At 39.6% G+C, this 25,429-nt stretch overlaps 2 protein-coding genes and 1 long non-coding RNA gene across 3 annotated transcripts; all 3 read left to right on the top strand.

The window, feature by feature from the left end:
• The first annotated feature begins 1,383 nt into the window (after positions 1–1,383).
• On the top strand, positions 1,384–11,287 carry LOC105382100 (rap1 GTPase-GDP dissociation stimulator 1-B). The gene is made up of 8 exons (XM_048629029.1): positions 1,384–1,613; positions 1,705–2,463; positions 2,926–3,093; positions 3,345–3,527; positions 3,856–4,005; positions 5,565–5,666; positions 6,122–6,282; positions 8,903–11,287. The coding sequence occupies exons 1-8, from the start codon at positions 1,607–1,609 to the stop codon at positions 9,323–9,325; spliced, it is 1,953 nt and encodes a 650-aa protein (XP_048484986.1). The 5' UTR covers positions 1,384–1,606; the 3' UTR covers positions 9,326–11,287.
• A 4,190-nt stretch (positions 11,288–15,477) lies between these two features.
• Positions 15,478–17,708, top strand: LOC125490274. The gene is made up of 3 exons (XR_007267587.1): positions 15,478–16,060; positions 16,434–16,588; positions 16,950–17,708. It is a non-coding gene; the product is annotated as an uncharacterized LOC125490274 (long non-coding RNA).
• Positions 17,709–17,852: 144 nt separating this feature from the next.
• Positions 17,853–23,652, top strand: LOC105382101. Its single transcript, XM_048629069.1, has 4 exons — positions 17,853–18,042; positions 21,775–22,016; positions 22,390–22,544; positions 23,518–23,652. Exons 1-4 carry the CDS (start codon positions 17,853–17,855, stop codon positions 23,582–23,584), a joined length of 654 nt encoding a protein of 217 aa, XP_048485026.1. The 3' UTR covers positions 23,585–23,652.
• Positions 23,653–25,429: the final 1,777 nt, after the last annotated feature.

Raw genomic sequence — 25,429 nt, 5'->3', positions numbered from 1 at the left:
AAAAGAACGCAAATGGAGATGGATAGGACACGTTCTCAGGCGTACTGAAGACGTCCCAAAGGAAGCACTGACATGGCACCCCGAGGGCGGTAAACGAAGACTCGGCAGACCGCGAGAGACATGGCAGCGCTCTGTGAAAAAAGAAATGGGCCAGGCGGGGATGTCTTGGGAGGATGTCTCTGAGCTGGCCCAAGATCGTAAAGAATGGCGGCGCTTCACTTCGGCCCTTTGCTCCCCAGCGGAGATTGGGAATAAGTAAGTAAGTAAGTTTTGAATAAATTCTTTACAAATTCCAGCATTCGTTTTACAAATTAAGTTACAACTTTTACTAAATCAGGGTGTCCACTCAGAATCCTCCAAAAAATTCCCTGACTTTTCCCTGACCATTTCAGAAATTTTCCCTGACCAGAGATCAAAATAAAAAAAAGTTTGATTTGAAAGTTTTTAGTGAAGTAAAATATTAAGCCGAAAGAGACAAGAGTGACTCGGGCAGATCATTTTGAACAACATGAAATTCAGATTTTTTTTTTTTTAAATTCTCGAAAAATATTAAGTTTTGAGGAATCCTTTGTTACTTCATAATTAGTAAAAATCATTTAAAGCTGTTCCCGGCCAGGCCGTGCTTATCAAAATCGCAGTACGTTTTACAGGCCATTAAAGAAAGCCATCTCGTTCCGACCGCTATTGTGGGTGTAATCCACCACATTACAGCATAGGTACACGTCCATTAAGGTTACAGTGCAACAACTCAGCAAGGAACATATACTTCTCTATAGTGCAGTGTAGACGACGCCTTAAGCTGCGTACACACCGGGCCAACGAAGGATATTTATCGTTCGCTAGCGTTGGCTCCGCATGTTCGTTGGAGTTCGTTAATACGTCCAAATACAATTAGTGCTCGAACGAACGTTCGTTGGCACTGGATTCCAGTTCTTTTTCTCTTTCATTCGCAATTTAATCATGGACGACGATAACATCATTATTATCGCCGTTACTCCATTCTTTGTTTTTCTGCATGATCTAAATGGGAGGAAATATCCAAGTTATAATCAAATTGGACGTCTACACGCTACGCCCACGTGCTTCAACTGAGCGTTCGTTCGTTGGCCTTCGGCGACCGTCCAAACAGAGTTTGTTCAAATAGCTCGATTTCTTTGATGTTGCCGCCACGCTTCGGATCGCCGGCACAGGCCAACGAGCGATCGTTGGCATTCGCTAAGCCGTCCAGATTGAACCAACGAAGGCCAACGAAACCCGTTCGTTGGCCTTCGTTGGCCCGGTGTGTACGCAGCTTTATAGATATATATATACGCCTTGTGTCTATGGACCGCACTTTTTAATCTGTTAACTATCACTGTCACTTGACTCGTCAAATTTGTGTAATAAACTGTCAGTCAAATGTCAAGTAATCAAATCAATCGTTTTTCAATTTCATAGTTGCATACACCAATTTTCATTTAAATTTAATTTATGTTTCACTAAAGTTATTATAGTTTATTTACGACGAACGTGTATATAGGTCGCCTCATAGGCTAGGTACTTGTTGGTGGCTTATTATGAAATTACATTGATTTTCGCCCTTACACTGTGCAATAATTACGGGAAAATGGAAGGTACTGTTTTCTTTATTCATAAATTCATATAGTGCATAAGAAGACTTACAAAATGTTTACAATGTCTAATTGCTAACTCCTCAACTTACAGGGGCTACAGCGAAAAAATCGATATCATTAGAAACACTGGTCATACAAAACATAACCAATATGAAAGAGTTGAAAGCCAAGTTGAATGATATCATCAAGACAGGCAAGGACTATGACTACGACGTCTCTTCATGCATCAAATCCCTCGTAAACAGCAGCGACCCAGAGATTGTTCTTCTGTCTGTGCAAGCCATAGCTGAGCTCTCCAAGTGTGAAGAGAAACGGGAAAGCTATGCACACAAAGAAACTATTGTACCTATACTTAATCTTTTAAAGAAGGACATAACGAGTGAGAGACTTGAACTAGTCAAGCAGAGCTGCAGAGCTCTGGGGAACCTGTGTTTTGATTGTGACAACGGCAGACAAACTATCATTGAATGCAATGGGGTGCCAATTCTAGTGGCACTGTTGCAGAAAACTATAGAAAACTCTATGGAAGGTTCTGAAGACATAAAACTGTTAGTCAGTAAAATTCTACTTAATTTTACTATTGGGGGGAAAGAAATGTGTGAGTTGGTTTTGGAGAATGGTGTTGTAGAGCTGATCCACAGAATTCTAGTTTCTGAGTTGAGTAAAGATGACATGAGTGACAGCCTGGTGACCACAGTTGTGATGCTGCTCAGTGTTATCAATGACAATCTCCATGAGCATCAGTTCAGTGATGACATAAACTCGGCAGTGCTGAGTATATTGAAGGAGTCTACTAATATTGAAATCACTGAGCTCTGTTTGGATCACTTGCACATGCAAGCTGAGCATGGTAAGATCAGTAAATATGTTTTAAATAAGACAACATATGAAAATTCTATTAGCATATTAAAAGAGTGATCCTTGAGTGACATATTTACTATACTTTATAGATCTGGTGACAACTAATCTGACTGACTATTCCTTTCTCCATGGTGAGGGGTGACAAACCCAACCCAGCATTTGTCACCTGCAGGGTGATCACGAAAAACAGAGCTAACATATAGAATCAAATGCGAGTGCGACAACTGTCAATTCTATAGGTAAAAAGTGTGCGAAAGTACTTTCAAGTTGACAATAGTCGCACTCGCATTCAATTCTATATTGTTCGTGATCGCCCTGCAGGATGCTAAAAATAAGAAGAGACCATATTCTATGTAGTGTATGATGAAAATTTTCCTGTATTATTCTGTACTGTCAAAATTATGTGTATAAGTATAAGTACTGAAAGTTTCACTATACTAACACATTCCAGATGCAGTAAAGACACTAATAGCGGAGCAAGGCGGGGTGGAGCTGGTGTGTTCACGGCTGGAGGTGCTGGTGGGGCGGCGCGCGGTCGGGGACCTCACCACCGAGGATGCGGAGGTGGAGGCCATCATGAAGCAGGCCTGCGATCTGATCATCATTGTGTTGACTGGAGGTGAGACCTGTAATGTTTGAGAGTATAATGTCATTATTGAGACCAATGTAATGTTTTCACCAATTTGCAATATGGCACAGATTCTACAAGTTTTTTATAGGCATTCACCACAAATCTGAACCAAATGTGTTTGAGTTCAAGTTGATGTGTACTTCTGCATAATAAATACTTTATAGTTCCTTTCGTAACCCATTATTGTTTAACACACATTTTCCTCCTCCCACTACTATTTCACCCCATAACCCCCACAGACGAAGCCATGGACCGCCTCTACGCGTCAGGCCGGGGCCCCGTGTACCGCACCGCCGTGAAATGGCTTTCGTCCACCGACAGCCGGCTGCTCGCCGCCGCAGTGTTGGCCGTCGGGAACTTCGCACGGAAGGACCAGTACTGCATACAGATGATGGAGGAGGGCATCGCGGATAAATTGCTTGGTGAGGGTTCGGTTAAGAGGTTTTGGGTGTTTGATAGATCATACCTATTCTATAGGAATTATGTGCAACAATTCATTTGAAGATGAGATTTGAGTGCTATAGACTATTTTTTATCCCAAAATTCCTACAAGGAAACCTTAGACATTGCAAAGCTCTCTTGGAAAAGCTAGTTCGTAATAACTAGTGCACGAAGTCAATTCTTTTTAGTTACGCAGTAAAGAAGATGTTAAAATACTGTCGTAAAATCCAAAATTAAGTTACACAAATTATTATCATCCCTATACATTTCGCACAATAGGGTTTAAAACTGTAAAATGTTAATTTCCAGACATATTCTCCACACATCACAACTACAGCGTGCAACAAGAGTCGTGCGCCGTGGAGCTCGGCACGGCGGTGAGGATCCAGCACGCGGCCGCCTCCGCCATACGGAACCTGGCCGTGCCGGAGCAGAACAAGAGGGCCGCCGCGCTACATGGTAATATAAATAAATAAATATGTGGGCACATCTCACAAACGGCCATCCGACCCCAAGCTAGGCAGAACCTGGGTTATGGGTGACGGACAGCTGATATATCTACACAAATACATAGATAGATAGATACTAAATATAAATATCAACACCCAAGACCCGAGTACAAATATCTGTCTTTAAACAAATATCTGCCCCAGCCGGGAATCGAACCCGGGACCTTCGGCTCAGTAGTCAGGGTCACTAACCACTGCGCCATTCGGTCGTCAACTACATCACAACTACAGCGTGCAACAAGAGGACCGCCGCGATACATGGTAATATAACTACATCACAACTACAGCGTGCAACAAGAGGACCGCCGCGCTACATGGTAATATAACTACATCACAACTACAGCGTGCAACAAGAGGACCGCCGCGCTACATGGTAATATAACTACATCACAACTACAGCGTGCAACAAGAGGACCGCCGCGCTACATGGTAATATAACTACATCACAACTACAGCGTGCAACAAGAGGACCGCCGCGCTACATGGTAATATAACTACATCACAACTACAGCGTGCAACAAGAGGACCGCCGCGCTACATGGTAATATAACTACATCACAACTACAGCGTGCAACAAGAGGACCGCCGCGCTACATGGTAATATAACTACATCACAACTACAGCGTGCAACAAGAGGACCGCCGCGCTACATGGTAATATAACTACATCACAACTACAGCGTGCAACAAGAGGACCGCCGCGCTACATGGTAATATAACTACATCACAACTACAGCGTGCAACAAGAGGACCGCCGCGCTACATGGTAACTTTAGTCAATAATAGGGTGGCTTTTATGAATGATGTTCCTGTTGTCAGGTACCGATATTCAAAGTAAATTTCACTATCACACCAATTCGGAAACGGTAAAAAAAGAACAGGGGTGTAAGATACATTGCTAATAAACCAAAATTAAAAGTACATTTCCGAAAAAGAAATGTGGTTTATGAGAGTCTGTTTCTTTGGGAAACATGGGATCAACGAGTCGAATCAAAGAGCTCATGTGGTTTTATTTGTCGGGAATATGTAATCTATCCCATTTTAAATCCTTCCTACATTGGAAGGACACCCGTACCCCAGTAGGGACGTGATGGATTGTGCCGATATTCAAAGTAAATTTCACTATCACACCAATTCGGAAACGGTAAAAAAAGAACAGGGGTGTAAGATACATTGCTAATAAACCAAAATTAAAAGTACATTTCCGAAAAAGAAATGTGGTTTATGAGAGTCTGTTTCTTTGGGAAACATGGGATCAACGAGTCGAATCAAAGAGTGTTTTTATTTGTCGGGAATATGTAATCTATCCCATTTTAAATCCTTCCTACATTGGAAGGACACCCGTACCCCAGTAGGAACGTGATGGATTGTGATTGTGATGATGTCATTTCGTTTTCTTCTTAGCGATAAAGATAGGTAGGTCCTTCAGTCTATGCTAATCCTTACAATTTTGGACTATCTCTATCCATTTGCTACCACATGTTATTGACATCCAGTGTAATGTTCTCAGGACGGGCGGCGCCGCTCCTCATATCTGCGTTGCCGAGCATTCGCCCGCAACACGTGGCCTACAAGGTGCTGGCTGCCGTCAGGCTGCTCGTTGCAGGACAAGGTCAGTCATACTGAATGTTTTAATGCTTCACACAGCAGAGGTTTCAAGAGCGAATAGAGGACGTATGATAGCGAAGTGAAGTGAATGTGGTGTATGTGTGTGTTTTCTTCGACTATTAGGTACCACAGACAAAAAATGTAAGCCAAATTAAATAAAGATAAATTGTTATAAAAGTCGTAAACTAAGCAGAAAGGGGGTTGTTTCAGGGAGTCATGCTGAACATCATTGGAAATTCGCGAAATATCCTAACTATATTATATTATAATATTATATTATTATAAATTCGAAAGTAACTGTGTCTGTCTGTCTGTCTAGACCCTGGGAAAGAACATAGGCTACTTTTTATCCCGGAATTCCCACGGGAAAACTTTTTAAGGCGCGGGAACAGCTAGTGCTGTATATTTTTGAAATCGTTACCTTGCGCCATTTAACAAAATTCATTCATAAATTTCCAGACTCAGTGGCCCGCCTCGTAGCTAGCGACCCGGCAGCCCTCTCAGCCATCAGCGGGTGGGGCGCGGCGGAGTACGCGGGCGCGGCGGGCGAGGCGCCCCGCCTGCTCGCCGCCTGCGTCAAGCAACTGCGCGCCGGCCGCCAGCTCGGGAACTTCGTGCAGGTAATGGACCAATGAGAGAGGATGGCAGGCTGCTATAGACGAATATCGAGCGACAGACGTAACGCGCACCAATGGCAGCTCATTTTACTTACGTCAAACAACTGCGCGCTGGAAGTTCGTACAGCGGTGTGTTTGCCATGGTCTTCACTAGATGGCGGTGTCGTTACTGATCAACATCACACCGTTGTACCTATGGTTTGGTTTATCTATTGGTCCTTCGAGCCGGATAATTGGCTTGACTTCTAGATTTAGGGCTGCTAAAAACATAAAGCTAGCTCATAGCAGTATGGCCACGTTCAGATGACAAGCGCTCAACGCGCGTTTTGGTAACGCGCGTTTACAACTACATACATTTTATTCAGGCTGTACACATGCTAACGTGCGTCGCGCGGAATAAAATGTATGTAGTTGTAAACGCGCGTTACCAAAACGCGCGTTGAGCGCTTGTCATCTGAACGTGGCCTATGTATATGAGCATCAGACGGGGCGGCCCTGGCGGCCGTCAGCGGGTGGGGCGCGGCGGAGTGCGCGGGCGCGGCGGGCGAGGCGCCCCGCCTGCTCGCCGCCTGCGTCAAGCAACTGCGCGCCGGCCGCCAGCTCGGGAACATAGTGCAGGTAATGGACCAATGATAGAAGGTGAGGAGTGTCTTTAATGTGGTTGGCGAATAGCGGGCGAGAGACGTAAAGCGCACCAATGGGTGTGGGCGGTTTTGTCTCATTTTACTTACGTCAAGCAACTGCGCGCCGGGCGCCAGCTCGGGAACTTCGAGCAGGTAATGGACCAATGAGAGGGGATTGCAGGCTGCTATAGACGAATAGCGGGCGAGAGACGTAAAGCGCACCAATGGCAGCTCATTTTACTTACGTCAAACAACTGCGCGCTGGAAGTTCGTACAGCGGTGTGTATGCCATGGTCTTCACTAGATGGCGGTGTTGTTACTGATCAACATCACACCACTATACCTATGGTTTGGTTTATCCATTCAGCTTATTCGTAAGCGAACCGGTATTAGGTAGGTATCTATTGGTCCTTCGAGCCGGATAATTCGTTTGACTTCTAGATTTAGGGCTGCTAAAAACATAAAACTAGCTCACAGCAGTATGTATATGAGCGTCAGACGGGGCGGCCCTGGCGGCCATCAGCGGGTGGGGCGCGGCGGAGTGCGCGGGCGCGGCGGGCGAGGCGCCCCGCCTACTCGCCGCCTGCGTCAAGCAACTGCGCGCCGGCCGCCAGCTCGGGAACATGGTGCAGGTAATGGACCAATGAGAGAGAGGGTGAGGAGTGTCTTTAATGTGATTGGCGAATATTTAGAAAGCATTCAGAAGTAGTTGGTTCGACTGGCAGTATTATGTAAGAGCACTCAGATCACGCTGCAGACAGTCAGTAACTTTTTTAACTATCTTGAAGATTTTTGTATCATCTGCATATATAATAGATGATCTGAATGCACCAGAACCCCTCCAATATCATTGATATACAATGTAAACAGTAAAGGTCCTAAATGAAATCCTTGGGGGAAACCAGATGGAATAGTAAGAAAACTAGACTCAAAACCCTTGATCAATACAGCCTGACTACGATTACGGATGTAGGATTCAATCCATCGCAAGAATAGCGGGCGAGAGACGTAACGCGCACCAATGGCAGTGCGCGGTTTTGTCTCATTCTACTTACGCCAAGCAGCTGCGTGCCTGGCCAGACCTCGGGAGCTTCGTGCAGGTAATGGACCAATGAGAGGGGATTGCAGGCTGCTATAGTCAGCAGCCTGGCCAGACCTCGGGAGCTTCGTGCAGGTAATGGACCAATGAGAGGGGATTGCAGGCTGCTATAGTCAGCAGCCTGCAATCCCCTCTCATTGGTCCATTACCTGCACGAAGCTCCCGAGGTCTGGCCAGGCACGCAGCTGCTTGGCGTAAGTAGAATGAGACAAAACCGCGCACTGCCATTGGTGCGCGTTACGTCTCTCGCCCGCTATTCTTGCGATGGATTGAATCCTACATCCGTAATCGTAGTCAGGCTGTATTGATCAAGGGTTTTGAGTCTAGTTTTCTTACTATTCCATCTGGTTTCCCCCAAGGATTTCATTTAGGACCTTTACTGTTTACATTGTATATCAATGATATTGGAGGGGTTCTGGTGCATTCAGATCATCTATTATATATGCAGATGATACAAAAATCTTCAAGATAGTTAGTTAGTAATAGCGGGCGAGAGACGTAAAGCGCACCAATGGCAGGGGGTGGTTTTGTCTCATTTTACTTACGTCAAACAACTGCGCGCTGGAAGTTCGTACAGCGGTGTGTTTGCCATGGTCTTCACTAGATGGCGGTGTTGTTACTGATCAACATCACACCACTATACCTATGGTTTAGTTTATCTATTCAGCTTATTTGTATGCGAACCGGTATTAAGTAGGTATCTATTGCTCCTTCGAGCCGGATAAATGGCTTTAGCTTCTGGATATAAATTTAGTACTGCTAAAACATATGGCTAGCTCATCTTATCAATCCATTTTTACACAATGTATGAAAATGTGGAGATTATCCCAAACAGAAAGGACTGAGTGAGGAAATGAGACGTTTCTATATAATCAACTCACGCAATATTTTTCCTTTTCAGGTGGAAGGCTGCATAGCGTGCATAGTGAACATGCTAGTTGCGTCTCACTCACTCATGCAGAACGAGGCCATCGTCGCTCTCACTCTACTCGCCATCGAATCACTCAAGCCAAAAACACCAACCACGCCAGACTTCGACTACGAAACGAGCTTTATCTCCCAGCTAGTAAAGTCGGAAATCGGTAAGCACGTGTCCGTACTTATGGGTACTAACTGTGCGAAAATGCCAGTGGAAGTTGCAGAAAATTTGCTAGCGTTTCTAGATATAACTTCGAAGAAAGGCGATATAGCTTCGGATTATAAAGAAGCTAAAGTGGATGAGTCGCTAAAGAAGTTTCTGGATACACGAAACGATTTGAGTGATAACTTGAAGACAGTTATTGCGGATGTCATGTCAACGATAGCCAACTATGGTGCAGAATAGGGTTATATACCGTTCTAAATCAAAGCTCATAATCGTATAATCATGATTTGAATAAGATTACAAATCTTAAATTCATCAATGTTATTTTTATAGTATTTTCTGGTACAAAGAAAATGTTATTCCTGACTTCTATTCATGGGTCGAATGCCTAAAATGTATTATTTGATAAAGATATCTAATGGTTATGAAGTATAATGCAAGGGTTTATTTAACAGTGATCTATACTAATATTATAAGCTTCAATTGTATTTCTAGTTTAGGTTTTATTAATATACCTACTTCTAGTCATAGTTTCAGTAAGTAGTTCTTACTATTGGCAAAGTTTTTTCCCAGCTTTTTCTAGTATTTAATTAATACTAAATATAAACTTACATTCCGATCTCTGCTAAGAATATTCCTGTAATCATGCAAGTCACTCGACTTTCACTTATAAAAGCATATTTTTTATATAAGTATACTTATTTTTAACTGTAATTGCTATTTATAATTAATCTAAGCTTAACTAATAAAATTTCTTCTTCAGCAAAATTTATAAGCAGAGTAATCTAGGTGAAGAATGGAATTGCGCCTTGTGAAAGTCATGCTTCTAGACGTCACGTGACGCGAATCCTAATTAATTCGTTTTTTTATCTATCTTGATGATGGGTTGTGTGTGCTATCAATGATTAATAAAAGAGTCACAGCTAAAACTACTGTATCTTCTCTATATATACTTATTGTAGACATTTCAATACAAAAATACACAGCAATACGATAAATACTCAAAAGTACAACGTAAAGATAGCTTTGTTGTTAGTATTAAAGAATATAATCTAAGATCCTACTGCATTATTAAAACTACGAACTAATTCCACGACTAAGCTGATTCCAATAGTGCACTTATAAGAATTTACCATCGCTTTATTTAGCGTAAGTCAATTTTGTTGTAAGGTTATATGAGCTGTAAAAAATATACATAACATGTTTTATTTTTACATGATTTACGTGTCAAAGTTTTGGTGTAATTTAATTTAGTGATAATTTTGGTTGTAAACGGTATGCCAAAATGTTGGTTGACATACTGTGAAGCCATAATTTCCCCTCGTCAATTATTTTGGCATATCGTGGCATATTGTGCTATAATAGTTATCTAATAAGTGAGAACGAATCCCAAGAGTATTGTGGAGTCACATAATGTAAAGTTTATTACTGTTATTGCACTATTTTAATGTAGTTTTTATGGACCAAATTTACTCTAGTTATATTTAGTGCAAAGTTTGCGAGATGTTCAAGCACTAGTGCAATGGTTAGACCTTTAGGTTACTTAGAAGGCCTAAGATGATCACGTGATTTCACTGTTACATTTTACCTTACGTTATTAATACGATGCGTAGATTTATATAGACTTGCCATAATGACGACAAATTTTAGAAATAGATACCCAGGTAAATCAGTTTAAAGGCTGCCTTATTTATTATTCAGGATATCAAGTTGTTGCGGTACCGTTTAGATTGAGGAGGTGGTCAGTATATTAAATGAACTAGATAACTTAAAACACGGCACACGCTAACTCAGTCGGCAGCGAACAATTAGCTTACTAAGAACGCAGCATAAAATATTGCCTATTTGGAGATTGTTGAATATTTTATCTATAGATCGACTATAATACGAATAGAATTCTTTTGAACCATAAACATAAGGTAGCGTCTAATAAAGGAGCGTTGTTTTGGACAGTTGAGATGCTTTAGCGATGATATCGAAAGTTCATATTTTCTTTATACTTACAAGTATCAAATATAAAATTCGGAAAACGTACCTAGTTACAATTTATGGACTCACATCACATTTAGTATATGTACTTAAGTATTGAAATAATTAACATTTTCAACTGAACGTGACAGCCTTAATTCTTTACTTATGCATTGAATTAATAAAAAGCATTGTTAATAGTTTTATTGCTAAAATAAATCAATTTATTCTGAATCTTTGCTGTTTTTTTAACTTATGAAAATGTAAACACAGATTATTTTAAAACAATAGAAATCAACAGTGTATAGCTGAACACAAAAGAGTAGAGATTAATGTTTTTGGAACTAAACAGATTTAAACCTGGCAATAAAATAAAACTTGTGATTTGTGGTCTGTTTCTATGGTTTGAATGTCAAATCTGCCCTGTTCCTGTATAAACAAATCGAATTTGCTTAATTTTGGAGTTTTGTGGATTGTTGAGTTTGTTCATGAGGTGAAAATGAATAAAACCATTCGCAGCGAAGCTAGACACATGATTTACAGCGTTTACCTACGATGTTTGGCGGAGAATGAGGCTGGAGAAGTAGGTATTAGTCAATATATACGATGTTTATTAAAGAGCAGCGTTTTATACTGGTGAGTAGGTACTTAATTTCTAACCATTAACATACATTGCTTATATTTCTAGTAAAAAAAGTACTATTTTGATGTAATAGAATGCCTTTCAATGTGTATTTGTTATTCTTATAGAGGTTAGAAAATACTAGTGTCAAACGTTACATGACATCAGGGTCTGGATGCTAATGTTGTTAAAACATCAGGTCTAGATACTTTTTTACTAACCCCCGACTCAAAAAGGGTATCGATAAGTTTTACAGCTGTAGGTGTCTATGTGTGTCGGTCTCTCCGTGTTAGAGTACCTATTGTAAAAATATATGTAAGAATATGTAATGCCGAGTTGCAGAAAGGGACTTTAAGCTAATGTCGACATTAAATCTATGTCTGTCTCTTTCTGTCCGTATACTGTCAAAGCAAGGCAACAATACATTTAATGCCGACATTAACTTAAAGATCCTTTCTGCAACTCAGTGTAAGAGTCGGTATAAATTCCCCAAATAATTTGCAAGTCACTGCTTTTCTGACCAATTGAATAATTTGTTGCAGGAAAATCGGTAAACACAGTTTTAGAAGAATTGCCGGGGCACATTTGAACTTTTTCCTGAGCAAGAAAAAACTTTAATAAAATATCGATGTGTGATACTATCACTTTTCTCCTATAGTAATTACATAATGGGATAACCAACACGTGTTTCAGTGCAAAAAAAAACATTATGAAATACACAATGAAATAAAAGTTACAGTTGATTTGATTTAATGAAATTCATTCAAGACTGCCCCCCTCTTCTCTACTAATTTCTTCTCTTAACATAAACCTCCCCAAAAAGTGGCATTTTATAATTAGTAAATATTTGAAACATTTCTCGTTTTGATTTTTTCTGCTAAAGTATCGTGATACTTTTGTCCGTTTTCTATACTATAATAGTGTGGCCACTTTCTTAGATTGCCACGCCCTCAATTATTCTCTACTCTTTTATGTTCAGCTATAAATTCTCGCCCGTTATTCAGTTAGAATTAGAAATTTAGAATGTGATCAGACTTAGGTATGTGTAAGTTATCTATAATTGAATAATATTTATTACTCTTATCGATCACACTGCCCATTTTATGCGAAAGCGTAGGTGTAACGGCATTTTTAATGATGCATAGAAAACCGCAATTTAAACCGCACAGTAAAAATTTGAACAAAATCACAATCTTACCTAATTTTAATTTAAAAATGTGTATCAAGGTTGTCTTTAAAATATAAAATGAGATTTCATAAACTGAGGTGTTTAGACTGTTTAGTGGTAGCATTTGCAATTGGTGGTATTTTTTGTGACACTTTCTATTTTGAGAATTTGCGTAGAGGATTAGGAAATAAGATAATGTAAGTAAAATTAGTAGAAGTTGAAATGTGTGAAATATGCAGAAGTGTTTTTACAATATGTACCTAAACTAAATCAATGGTTAGATTGATGCTCCTTCAGTAGCCAACATACCTACTTCTATCTATGTTTCACACTTAGACCACTATTTACTATCTTCAACTTCACCAAGTAAAGCGTCAAACAAGTCCTACCTTCAGATACACACAGTAGCTTACTCGTCCATCATAAATTTACATCTCGATGTCTCATTGGGTGACGACTATGTTAGGTATGGTCAGCTGCATAAGTTGCTATACACTTCTGTACCTTGTCAAATTGACGAACCGTCAATGCTTATTTATTTATTTGAAGACCAACAAATGATACACTTGTTACATACAACAAGGCTACATAAATAAAATACTTAATAAAGTGTTCACTTAATTATAGGTACTTACAGCTATCTTTATAATGAAGAAACATTTTACTAAGTTAAGTGATAACTACTAACTAATTATAATAACATCAGTAAACTTTAAGCATAAACAATGAAATTAACAATTTATGTATTAATAAACAATTTAAGCAACTTAGAAATGGAAATTAAGTGGTGTTAATGTGCTTTTTAAAGTTAACTTTGAAGGACCTTAACGCATCGTGAAATATGTCAAATTCTCTTTTAGGTAATGCATTATAGATTTGTTTCATTCTAAACAGAGGTGAGTTACTGCCCAGGTTCGACTTGCAAGGGCGCTGCCTAAATAACTTGTACACGTTGGATCTGGGCAACCTATTGGGGACAGTTATTTCAACTCTACTTAATAGCTGAGGGCAGTTGATTCTGTTCCTAAGGAGACCATGCAAGAACGTAAGATCTAATAGTTTTCTCCTGTTCGTGAGTGACATGATCCCGTAATGTTTTAATCGGGCCTCATATGAACTCAAATAACGAGCCCGTCCGTCGCCAAACGCAAGGTGATAAAGATTTTTTTTCTGCACTCTTTCGATGCGATCTTTGTGGACCTGATAGAAAGGGTTCCAAACTTGAGAGCAATATTCAAGGTTGCTTCTTACCAGGGCGTTAAAAAGAGCAATTTTGCTATGTGCATGTCTAAAGGGCTTTGAGTTTCTGAGCATGAATCCTAACATTTTAGAGGCTTTAGAAATAATAAAGTCTACGTGTCTAACAAAAGTTAGTTTGCTGTCAATATAAACTCCTAGATCCCGTATCAAATCCACTATCTTTAAATCAGTATCACCGACTCTATACTGCGCTGGAATTATATTTTTATTGCGAGTGAAAGATATCTGATAGCACTTGTCTGCATTCAATTTCATTCTATTATGAACACACCATTCGTTCAGTCTATCAACATCGTCTTGCAATTGCTGGACCTCCTGGGTATTTGAAACTGTTTTGATAATCTTAAGATCGTCCGCGAACATAAAAGGTTCGGAATTAGCAAAACAATCGACAATGTTATTAATGAAAAGCACGAAAAATAGTGGCCCAAGATGGGATCCCTGAGGAACTCCTGATGTGCACTCGAATGTTGCGGATTGATCTCCATTCACCACTACGCGAGAGTATCGACCGTGTAAATATGACGAAGCCCATTTAAGAACAGATCCTGATATGCCAAATAGAGCCATTTTTCCCACGAGTATACCTACTATGGTCGACTTTGTCAAACGCCTTGCTGAAGTACGTGTAGACTACGTCTACCTGAGGTCGCGCATCCACAGACTCAGCCAGGCGGTCAACAAAGGAAACTAGATTTGTATTAGTGGAACGTCCGCGCAGAAAGCCATGCTGTTTTTCAGATAGCTGGTGGTGAACAATATTGTTAAACTCTGGGTACACAAGAACCTCGAACAGCTTAGCAAAGACTGAAAGCAGTGTGATCGGTCTGAATTTTGTGATATCCTTGCTGATACCTTCTTTAGGTATCGGAATGATCTTTCCTATTTTCCAGTATGTTGGAAAAATACCAGATTGTAGTGATTTGTTAAAAATCAAGGTTAGTTAGTGGCTTTGACAGAGGTTCGGCACATAGTTTAATGAAGATAGGGGGAAGATCATCAGCACCCGCACCCTTATGCACATCAAGTCTTTTTAGTCTATGATAAACCATTGGCTCGCTTATATCTAATCTACTAAGAGACCAGGAACAACTTGACCGTGATTCCATTTCGGCCAGTACATCATCAGCTACCCGGCCATCTGATCCAGTTCCAGGCCCATATGTTGATGAAAAATGTTTCGCAAAGAGATCACAGATCTCCTGACTGCCGCATCCGATTTCAGAATGCAAGTGCATCGAGGACGGTAAATGACTTCTGTTCTGGCGCTTTTGCTTTAAGTATGCCCAAAAGTATTTGGGATCCTTACATAAACTAGACTCGACCCTTTCAATGTATTTTGAATAACTCATTAGTAAAATTTTTACACCTTTTACTCAACATATCTAAAACTAATTTGTCCATAGGGTTTTTGTACTTGTTTATACCTTTATTCGTACTTTGTACTTTTCCTTGAGAAGTCTAATTAGACCGCACGAGAACCAATGTGGGTGACTTGATTTACGTTTACTAGTCAGGGGTACGTTCTTTTTAATAGTAATCCTAATCCTAATCCGCTTCAAAGAATGGGCGGGAAAAGGCGGTTTGTTAGATTGACAAGGTACAAAAGTGTATAGCTACTTATGCAGCTGACTGTACCAATAACATAGCGTAGTCCATTGTGTAGAAATAAAAAAGCCCAGTTCATCCACACAATGCAACATCTACCACTCATTAAAACCACCCATTGGCATCCAGACCGGACTTCAAGTACCCATCGGACACGTACGCGCACCCCGCGCCGCTGCCCACCGACGACCCCCGAGGCGCGGCGCTGGCGGCGGTCGACACTCCCTACAAGGCCATCGTACAGGGGACCAAGTGGAAAGGAGACGTCAAAGTGTATGATGAGAAGTTTAATTTTGGGCGGACAAGGACCGGCCATTCCGTTACACTGAGGGCTGAGGTGGAGTGTAAGGTGAGTTAGTACCTTAATAAAGATAATTTGGGTTTGATGCCAGGACGCCGAACTAAAGCGGGAATAGGAAGTTGGAAAAAGACTCTTCAGAGAATGGTGGCATAGAGACGGTTACTGAGTTCTTGTTAGACCAAAGGAGTGAAAAATTGAGGAGACCTATGCCCAGAAGTGGGCGATGGAGAGCTGACGATGATGGTAGTAATGGTAAACGTAACCTTATTGTTAACAGCTCAAGTCAAATGATGTGTGTAAGTTCAACTAATAGCCGTTTGCTGTCGAATTCAATACATTCCTACCAAAGACCACAACAGACATAAAATAAACGCCTGAGGACAACACACACCTCAAACGTACACATAAAACTGCATTTCAGGTGGCATACCTCACAGCGGAGAGTACAGAGGCGATCCCGATCCTCCTGAAGGGCGGCGTGGGCCACGACCACTTCACGGTGGTGGTGAAGGCCAAGCCGGAGCGGAGGCTGAAGGGCAGAGTGCGGGCGTACTGTCGCAAGGGACAGGGGAAGAGGTACCGTGGCGTTATAGTTATAAAGGCTGTTCCAAAAAGGAACAAGAAACTTGATATGATAATGATGATACATGAGAGCTCCGTGTTACATAGCCTGTAAACGTCCTAAGCAGTTATTAGCAGTATATACCTATGTCGCAGGCATCTGGTCGAATCTCCTTTTTGGTTGAATCACTAGCGCGTTCATTGGATGGCGCTACTCAATGCCTGCGACATATATACGGTATATAGTTGGATCCGATATTTTTATTCCGGTTTCCGACGTTGGATCTGAGTAGTGGAGAAAAGCTTACGATGTACAGCTACTGAATCTTTACTGAGAATTAAACCAGCTTTTATTGCACCTAGATACTTTTTTCAGGGTGCCAGAAATATACATCATACCAACGACGCGTCGTACCACGACTGCTTCAGATTATTCAGATACGAGTGGCAGTACCGACTGACATCAGTAGTTACATACGTCTCTAACGGAAGCTGAGTGAGCATAATTAAAAAAAATATGAAGTAGAAAGGAGTTTTATTAAAATGTTTGTATTAGTTACCTACTAGTATTTTGGAAAATTAATGCAAAATACACAGGATTGCATCTCCGTGTAAAGTGGCTTAGGCCCAGTGATTTCTGTGTGGGTTATTTTCGATAGAGTTAAATTTCAGTTTTATCTACCTACTGATACACCACGGTCTAGGTCGGTAGTTGGTAGGATCCTGTTAGTAGGTGATACATATTGACGTTCTAAGCATTTCTAGGGAAAATTCCATAATTCACGTTTTTTTGGGGTTGGCTTTCAAAAACTTGCTGTTTGTTGTGTTACTTTTAGTCAGGGGAGTTCATTTTTAAAAGTTGCTTACATCGATGATTTGTACAGTCAGCTGCATAAGTAGCTGTTCACTTTTGTACCTTGTCAAACTCACAAACTGCCTATTAAAACATTGACAAATTGTTATGTAGCTAGTTTGACAAGGAACAAAAGTGTATAGCTACTTATGCAGCTGACCGTACTTATCACCTTCTAACGGGATTAGGTACATGAACTTATAGGGATATGCATGGAAGTAAAAAAAAAGATTTACTTCCATGGGGATATGTTCTATTAAGCCTGAAGCTTAGCTAAAGTCAAAACCCTCAAAAGATAAGTCACCGTTGATTCATCGATTACATAATAAATTATAATACGACTACGAAACGAGCTTTATCTCCCAGCTAGTAAAGTCGGAAATCGGTAAGCACGCGTCCGTACTTATGGGTACTAACTGTGCCAAAATGCTAGTGGAAGTTGCAGAAAATTTGCTAGCGTTTCTAGATATAACTTCGAAGAAAGGCGATATAGCTTCGGATTATAAAGAAGCTAAAGTGAATGAGTCGCTAAAGAAGTTTCTGGACACACGAAACGATTTGAGTGATAAATTGAAGACAGTTATTGCGGATGTCATGTCAACGATAGCCAACTATGGTGCAGAATAGGGTTATATACCGTTCTTTAAATCAAAGCTCATAATCATAATTATAATCATGATTTGAATAAGATTATAAATCTTAAATTAATCAATGTTATTTTTATAGTGTTTTCTGATACAAAGAAAATGTTATTCCTGACTTCTATTCATGGTCCAATGCCTAAAATGTATTATTTTATAAAGATATCAAATGGTTATGAAGCTGTATAATGCAAGGGTTTATTTAACAGTGATCTATCTATACCAGCTATACTCAAACTGCGGCCCGCGGGCCGCATGTGGCCCGCCGGGCCTTTATCAGTGGCCCGCGTGCCACGAGAGATAGTAGAGAATATACATTATGTGTAAAAAGTATCGGGATTATATCCATAAAAAAATGTTTGTTATTAATCCAAATTTATTTTATCACCTTCAAAGTTTGCGCCTTCAGAAACTATACACATACGCCAACGAATTAACTAATCATACAACATTTTTTTAAACGCTGTTTTCAATTAGAAAGAAAGAAAGAAACATTTATTTGACGCACTGAACAATAAAAACAGAAACAAAAAGAACAAAAGAATACTACAAAAAATATATATGAAAAAAACAGAAAATAATACAATATAAACAAACAAAGTTGCTGTCCAGAGCGTCAAAAAGGCACCAGCTCAGCGTGTGCTGTGGCCAGAGAGGCCACAGCGCTGGTTTTCAGCTGGCCCTTTGTGTTGTGACCTCAGTCACGAACGCGAGGTATATAATTAGGATGGGTTGTGTTGTGTTGTGTGTATGTGTGTATGTGTGTATGTGTGGAATGTGTGTATATTTGAGTAAGGTAGGTAGGTGTATAAGTAGATATAAGTAAGTAGGTACATTAAGTAAAATATATATATTTATAAATAATAAGACGCATAATACTAAGTTTATTAATAAACGATAAATAATACAATAGGTACAATATAAATGCATAACATAATATGATAAGAGTTTAAATAAAAGTACGTCAGTATAGTAAGTAGGTAGCCGGTCAGAATAGTAAGTAATTAGCACTTCGAGACACTGTTTTCCATCGATAGAAGACAAAAAGGAAAATTCACCGCGAGTACTAAAAACAACTCTGGAAACAGATCCTACCTTGAAGGTGATAAAATAAATTTGGATAAATTAAAATATATTTTTGTTTTATTGATCTAATCCCGATACTTTTTACACAGATTAGTATATGCATGTGTTTTTTATATTATAATTCGATAGTTTACATCGCTTTATAATAGTAAAAAAAAATGCTTGTGGCCCGCGACACCATGACTTAAACGTGTTTGTGGCCCTTATATAAAAAAGGTTGAGTACCAATGATCTATACCAGTGTTTTTCAACCTGTGGGTCGCGACCCCCTGGGGGGTCGCGAAGCTTCTGTAGGGGGGTCGCCAAAACCGGGACCGCCAAATAAAAACTGGGAACTATAGTAAAAAAAGCAATAAAGACAATTAGTATTAATTTATTAAGAAATACTCTTACTTAAAATTTTCTTAAATGTAAAGGCTGAGCTTGTATTGGTACAATAGACCACATCCGTGCACAGTAATGCAGATTACACAGAAGAACGAAGAGCATAATCAGCCGAGCAGATTATGAAAACGCATTCAACTCCTGCGAGACATGGGCAATTTTGGAAGCGTTGCAGAGATTTCAAATCGACTGGCGCTATATCGAGGAGTTGAGGAGTCTTTATGATGCCGCTGGACAATGGACATGGCATATGTATAAATGGCAAGTATATGTCACACCTCTCTGCTTCGCGGACGACATCGTTATTATGGCAGAATCTCTGCAGGATGATGAAAGTGGCCTAAATGCTGCTTCCCAACGTGTAGGCTTCGGGGTATAAATTTGGACAAGACGAAAGTCATGTACAATGCTCACATCGAACCGGAGCCCGTGATCGTTGGTGAGGCAACAATCGAAGTTGTGCAAGAATATGTCTACCTCGGGCAGACTATTCGGCCAGGCAGAAGCAACTTCGTCAAGGAGGCTGCAAGGCGCATCCAACTGGGTTGGGCTGCATTCGGAAAACTTCGTCAGCATATATTCTCCTTGGCCATCCCTCAGAGCCTGAATACTAAATATTTCAACCAGTGCGTCCTGCCAGTGATGACGTATGGTGCAGAGACGTGGGTACTGACTGACGGCAGGACTAGTCCACCGATTTAAAGTCGCTCAGCGTGCTATAGAGAGAGCTATGCTTGGGGTTTCTCTGATAAATCGTATCAGAAATTAGGTTTTCCGTCAGTCAGAGGATTAAGATTACTGACATAGCTGTCAAAATATGCAAGCTAAAGTGGTAGTGTTCTGGTCATATCTGCTGAAAAACCGATAACCATTGGGGTAAACGAGTTCTCGAGTAGAGACCACGAATAGGCAAACGTAGCGTGGCAGGCCTTCCTCCTGGTTCAAAGACGACGACCACAAGTATTAATTTTTTTGTAAAGCTAGGTAGGTATTTTGTCTTTTTATTTTCAATTGACTCTTGAAAACTTTTGGTAATACTGTAACATACACATACATACATGATAAAAAACCAAAAGGGGTCAAGGGGGTCGCGAAATATTTTTTTATACCAGGGGGGTCGCGTCATGAAAAAGGTTGAAAAACACTGATCTATACTAATATTATAAGCTTCAATTGTATTTCTAGTTTAGGTTTTATTGATATAGTAACTTCTAGTCATAGATTCAGTAAGTATAGTTCTTACTGTTGGCAAAGCTGTTTGTCACAGCTTTTTCTAGTATTTAATTAATTTAATTAATACGATAAATACTCAAAAGTACAACGTAAAGATAGCTTTGTTGTTAGTATTAAAGAATATAATCTAAGATCCCACTGCATTATTAAAACTACGAACTAATTCCACGACTAAACTGATTCCAATAGTGCACTTAAAAGAATTTACCATCGCCTTATTTAGCATAAGTCAATTTTGTTGTAAGGTTATATGAGCTGTAAAAAAATATACATAACATGTTTTATTTTTACATGATTTACTGATGAATTAGAAATTTAGAATGTGATCAGACTTAGGTAGGTATGTGTAAGTTATCTATAATTGAATAATATTTACTACTCTTATCGATCACATTATTATGCGAAAGCGTAGGTGTAACGGCATTTTTAATGATGCATAGAAAACCGCAATTTAAACCGCAGAGTAAAATTTTAAAAAAAGTCACAATATTACCTAATTTTAATTTAAAAATGTGTATCAAGTTTGTCTTTAAAATATAAAATGAGATTTCATAAACTGAGGTGTTTAGACTGTTTAGTGGTAGCATTTGCAATTGGTGGTATTTTTTGTGACACTTTCTATTTTGAGAATTTGCGTAGAGGATTAGGAAATAAGATAATGTAAGTAAAATTAGTAGAAGTTGAAATGTGTGAAATATGCAGAAGTGTTTGTACAATATACCTAAACTAAATCAATGGTTAGATTGATGCTCCTTCAGTAACCAACATACTTTTATCTATGTTTCACACTTTGACCACTATTTACGATCTTCAACTTCACCAAGTAAAGCGTCAAGCATGTCCTACCTTCAGATACACACAGTAGCTTACTCGTCCATCATAAATTTACATCTCAATGTCTCATTGGGTTACGACTATGTTAGGTACCAATATCATAGCGTAGTCCATTGTGAAGAAATAAAAAAGGCCAGGTCATCCACACAATGCAACTTCTACCACTCATTAAAACCACCCATTGGCATCCAGACCGGACTTCAAGTACCCATCGGACACGTACGCGCACCCCGCGCCGCTGCCCACCGACGACCCCCGAGGCGCGGCGCTGGCGGCGGTCGACACTCCCTACAAGGCCATCGTACAGGGGACCAAGTGGAAAGGAGACGTCAAAGTGTTTGATAAGAAGTTTAATTTTGGGCGGACAAGGACCGGCCATTCCGTTACACTGAGGGCTGAGGTGGGGTGTGAGGTGAGTTAGTACCTTAATAAAGATAATTTGGGTTTGATGCCACGACGCCGAACTAAAGCGGGAATACGAAGTTGGAAAAAGACTCTTCAGAGAATTGTGGCATAGAGACGGTCACTGAGTTCTTGTTAGACCAAAGGAGTGAAAAATTGAGGAGACCTATGCCCAGTAGTGGGCGATGGAGAGCTGACGATGATGGTAGTAATGGTAAACGTAACCTTATTGTTAACATCTCAAGTCAAATGATGTGTGTAAGTTCAACTAATACCCGTTTGCTGTCGGATTCAATACAGTCCTACCAAAGACCACAACAGACATAAAATAAACGCCTGAGGACAACACACACCTCAAACGTACACATAAAACTGCATTTCAGGTGGCATACCTCACAGCGGAGAGTACAGAGGCGATCCCGATCCTCCTGAAGGGCGGCGTGGGCCACGACCACTTCACGGTGGTGGTGAAGGCCAAGCCGGAGCGGAGGCTGAAGGGCAGAGTGCGGGCGTACTGTCGCAAGGGACAGGGGAAGAGGTACCGTGGTGTTATAGTTATACAGGCTGTTCCAAAAAGGGTATACCTACCAAGCCGAAAGGACTCAGGTGGTCATTCAAATCAGCTTCTGTTCTACAAGTTTTGAAAATTTACAAAAAAATACCATAGAAACTTGATATGATAATGATGATACATCAGAGCTCCGTGTTACATAGCCTGTAAACGTCCTAAACAGTCATTAGCAGTATACAGGGTTATTGGCAAGTGTAGACCTGATCCTTTCAAGAGGTGATAGAGGAAGGCATTTCCAGTCGATTGAACCCTATAATGCATTATCCGAAACTTAACCGAAATTATAGCAAAAAAAATAAAAAAAACTTAAATATTAAATATCTTAGAAATGGTTAAGTTTCGGATAACACATTATAGGGTTCAATCGACTGGAAATGCCTTCCTCTATCACCTCCTGAAAGGATCAGGTCTACTTACCAATAACCCAGTATATGTCGCAGGCATCTGGTTGAATCTCCTTTTTGGTTGAATCACTAGCGCGTTCATTGGATGGCGCTACTCAATTGTATGACTAAAGAACAAATCGTCAAGTGGTTGACTGTAACGTCCAACGTTTTGACTGAACGTTATTTCAGCGAAGTCGTTGAATGGGATATAGTATAGCAACTTATTAATGTCTGGTTAGGATGAACATAACTAATTAACTAATTATTGAATAATGCCTACGACGTTGTTTTCAAGTGTCTACAATGTTACTATTAGTGGAAACTTTAATTGACTTCCTGTTACTTTAAGATATAGCTACATACATTGTTATAAGTCTCTAGTTTTCCGAATAAAATAAAATAAAATATATAAGTACGGTATATAGTTGGATCCGATATTTTTATTCCGGTTTCCGACGTTGGATCTGAGTAGTGGAGAAAGGCTTACGATGTACAGCTACTGAATCTTTACTGAGAATTAAACCAGCTTTTATTACCTAGATACTTTTTTTCAGGGTGCCAGAAATATTCATCATACCAACGACAGCACCGACTGACACGAGTACCTACCTACGTCTCTAACGGAAGATGAGTGAGCATAATTAAAAAAATTATGAAGTAGAAAGGAGTTTTATTAAAATGTTTGTATTAGTTACCTACTAGTATTTTGGAAAATCGATGCAAAATACACAGGATTGCATCTCCGTAAGTGGCTTAGGCCCAGTCTAGGTCGGTAGTTAGAAGGATCTCGTTAGTAGGTGATACATATCAAGGTTCTAAGCATTTCTAGGGAAAATTCCATAATTCACGTTTTCTTGGGGTTTGCTTTCAAAAACTTACTGTTTGTTGTGTTACTTTTAGTGAGGGGAGTTCATTTTAAAAGTTGCTTACATTGACGATTTCTACTTATCACCTCCTAACGGGATTACATGAACTTAGCTTTAGCTCATTTAATAGGAAATCGTTAGACAAAGGAGGATCATTAATATTTGTAAAGAAAAATTTAAAATGTAAGGATAGGAAAGATATTGTAAAATTATCGGTCGAAAGAATAGCTGAACTAGCTTGTGTTGAGATGGACAAGTATATAATTTTAAGCGTGTACAGGCCCCCCTCTTCTGACTATAAAGTATTTGAGAAAGTGATGGAGGATAGTCTTACCATCTTATCTAAGAGCTCAAAACAAGTGGTCGTGGTGGGAGATTTTAATATTGATTTATTAGTTGAGACTTCTATGAAATGTTGTATAATTAATTTGTTCAAGTCATATAATTTAAGTAATGTCTTCCTGGAACCTCCCAGAATTACTCCCACCTCAGCCACTTGTATTGACTTGTATTGACAATATTTACTGTAATTGTGATTTTACTAATCATTCTGTAATCAATTGTTTACCATCCGACCACAGTGGGCAAATTATTACGTTTCCTTGTACTTTTGAACGTAAATCAGCCACTTTCAAGTTCAGACCAGTAACATCATACAGAATTGATAAGTTTAAATCTCGATTGAACAGTAAACTTGGCTACTGTAGAAGCTCTGAAAGAAATCCCAATGATGCCTTTAAGGCTGTCACTAAAGCTGGAAGAAAATCAGAATCTGTCAAATCTAGTGAGGGGGGGTTGAGGTATGCGGGGCGTTCTACGGACAATGACATGAAATTTTAACATAGTACTCGAAAACATAAAAGTGAAGACATGCCACTTTGTTAAAAATATACTAGGTAAGTAATATTGTTTTGTGATACGAAAATATTTATTTTTATTTGAAAGTATTTTTAATATTTAATAATTAATTATATATAAAGTCGTACCCGTGCCGATATTTATACAGGTTGTTGCAAAAAGGGTTTAATACTATGCCGAAACCTACGTGTGCAGCATGTTATTGATGTTATTTCTAAGCCAGGAAATGAAATCAGAATGTAAAAAAATCGCGAAAATATTATCAGAGTTTAATAGTTCAGGGTGTTGTATTAAACTCTGCCCCCGTGTAATAAAAAAAGTATAGTTAGCCGAAAGGGCGTTACTCAGGCGTCACTCTGAAAAACTTTTATCCTACGCAATTTTTTATATTCATGAAAAAAACGCTTCTTCATATAATTTTTTTTTGGTCACGTGACCTTTTAGTTAGACGACCTGTTTTTTTTTGGTGTTTCAAAAGCAGAACAGTAGTTTGCAGAACTCTGCATATACAGGGTGTCACAAAAGGTTACGTAGCTGGCAAAGGGATATGGGGAGGTCACCAGAAAAATAATAACATGTAAGTACCCCCGCAAGGGAGTACATTAGTACAAGGCGAGAGTGTGTATTTTTTTTTTTAAAGTACTTATGTGTATTTGGGATATGATAGAAATAATATTTTTGTTTCTTAAAAACCAAAAAATTTACACCTTGCTGCGCTCTTTTGCTCACTGTAAGTACACCT

The sequence above is a fragment of the Plutella xylostella genome, chromosome 22 (assembly GCF_932276165.1).
Source record: "Plutella xylostella chromosome 22, ilPluXylo3.1, whole genome shotgun sequence".
Lineage (NCBI taxonomy): Eukaryota > Metazoa > Arthropoda > Insecta > Lepidoptera > Plutellidae > Plutella > Plutella xylostella.
This window is presented reverse-complemented; position numbering and strand designations above follow the sequence as displayed.

Excerpts from the sequence above, each read along its gene's own strand:
- LOC105382100 (XM_048629029.1), top strand. Across the intron at positions 3,094-3,344 it reads CATCATTGTGTTGACTGGAG|ACGAAGCCATGGACCGCCTC; the intron begins GTGAGACCTGTA and ends TAACCCCCACAG. Across the intron at positions 6,283-8,902 it reads AGCTCGGGAACTTCGTGCAG|GTGGAAGGCTGCATAGCGTG; the intron begins GTAATGGACCAA and ends TTTCCTTTTCAG.
- LOC105382101 (XM_048629069.1), top strand. The coding sequence starts at position 17,853 with ATGCTAGTGGAAGTTGCAGAAAATTTGCTAGCGTTTCTAGATATAACT. Across the intron at positions 18,043-21,774 it reads GTCAACGATAGCCAACTATG|AAAACCACCCATTGGCATCC; the intron begins GTGCAGAATAGG and ends CTACCACTCATT. Across the intron at positions 22,545-23,517 it reads CGCAAGGGACAGGGGAAGAG|GGTGCCAGAAATATTCATCA; the intron begins GTACCGTGGTGT and ends ACTTTTTTTCAG.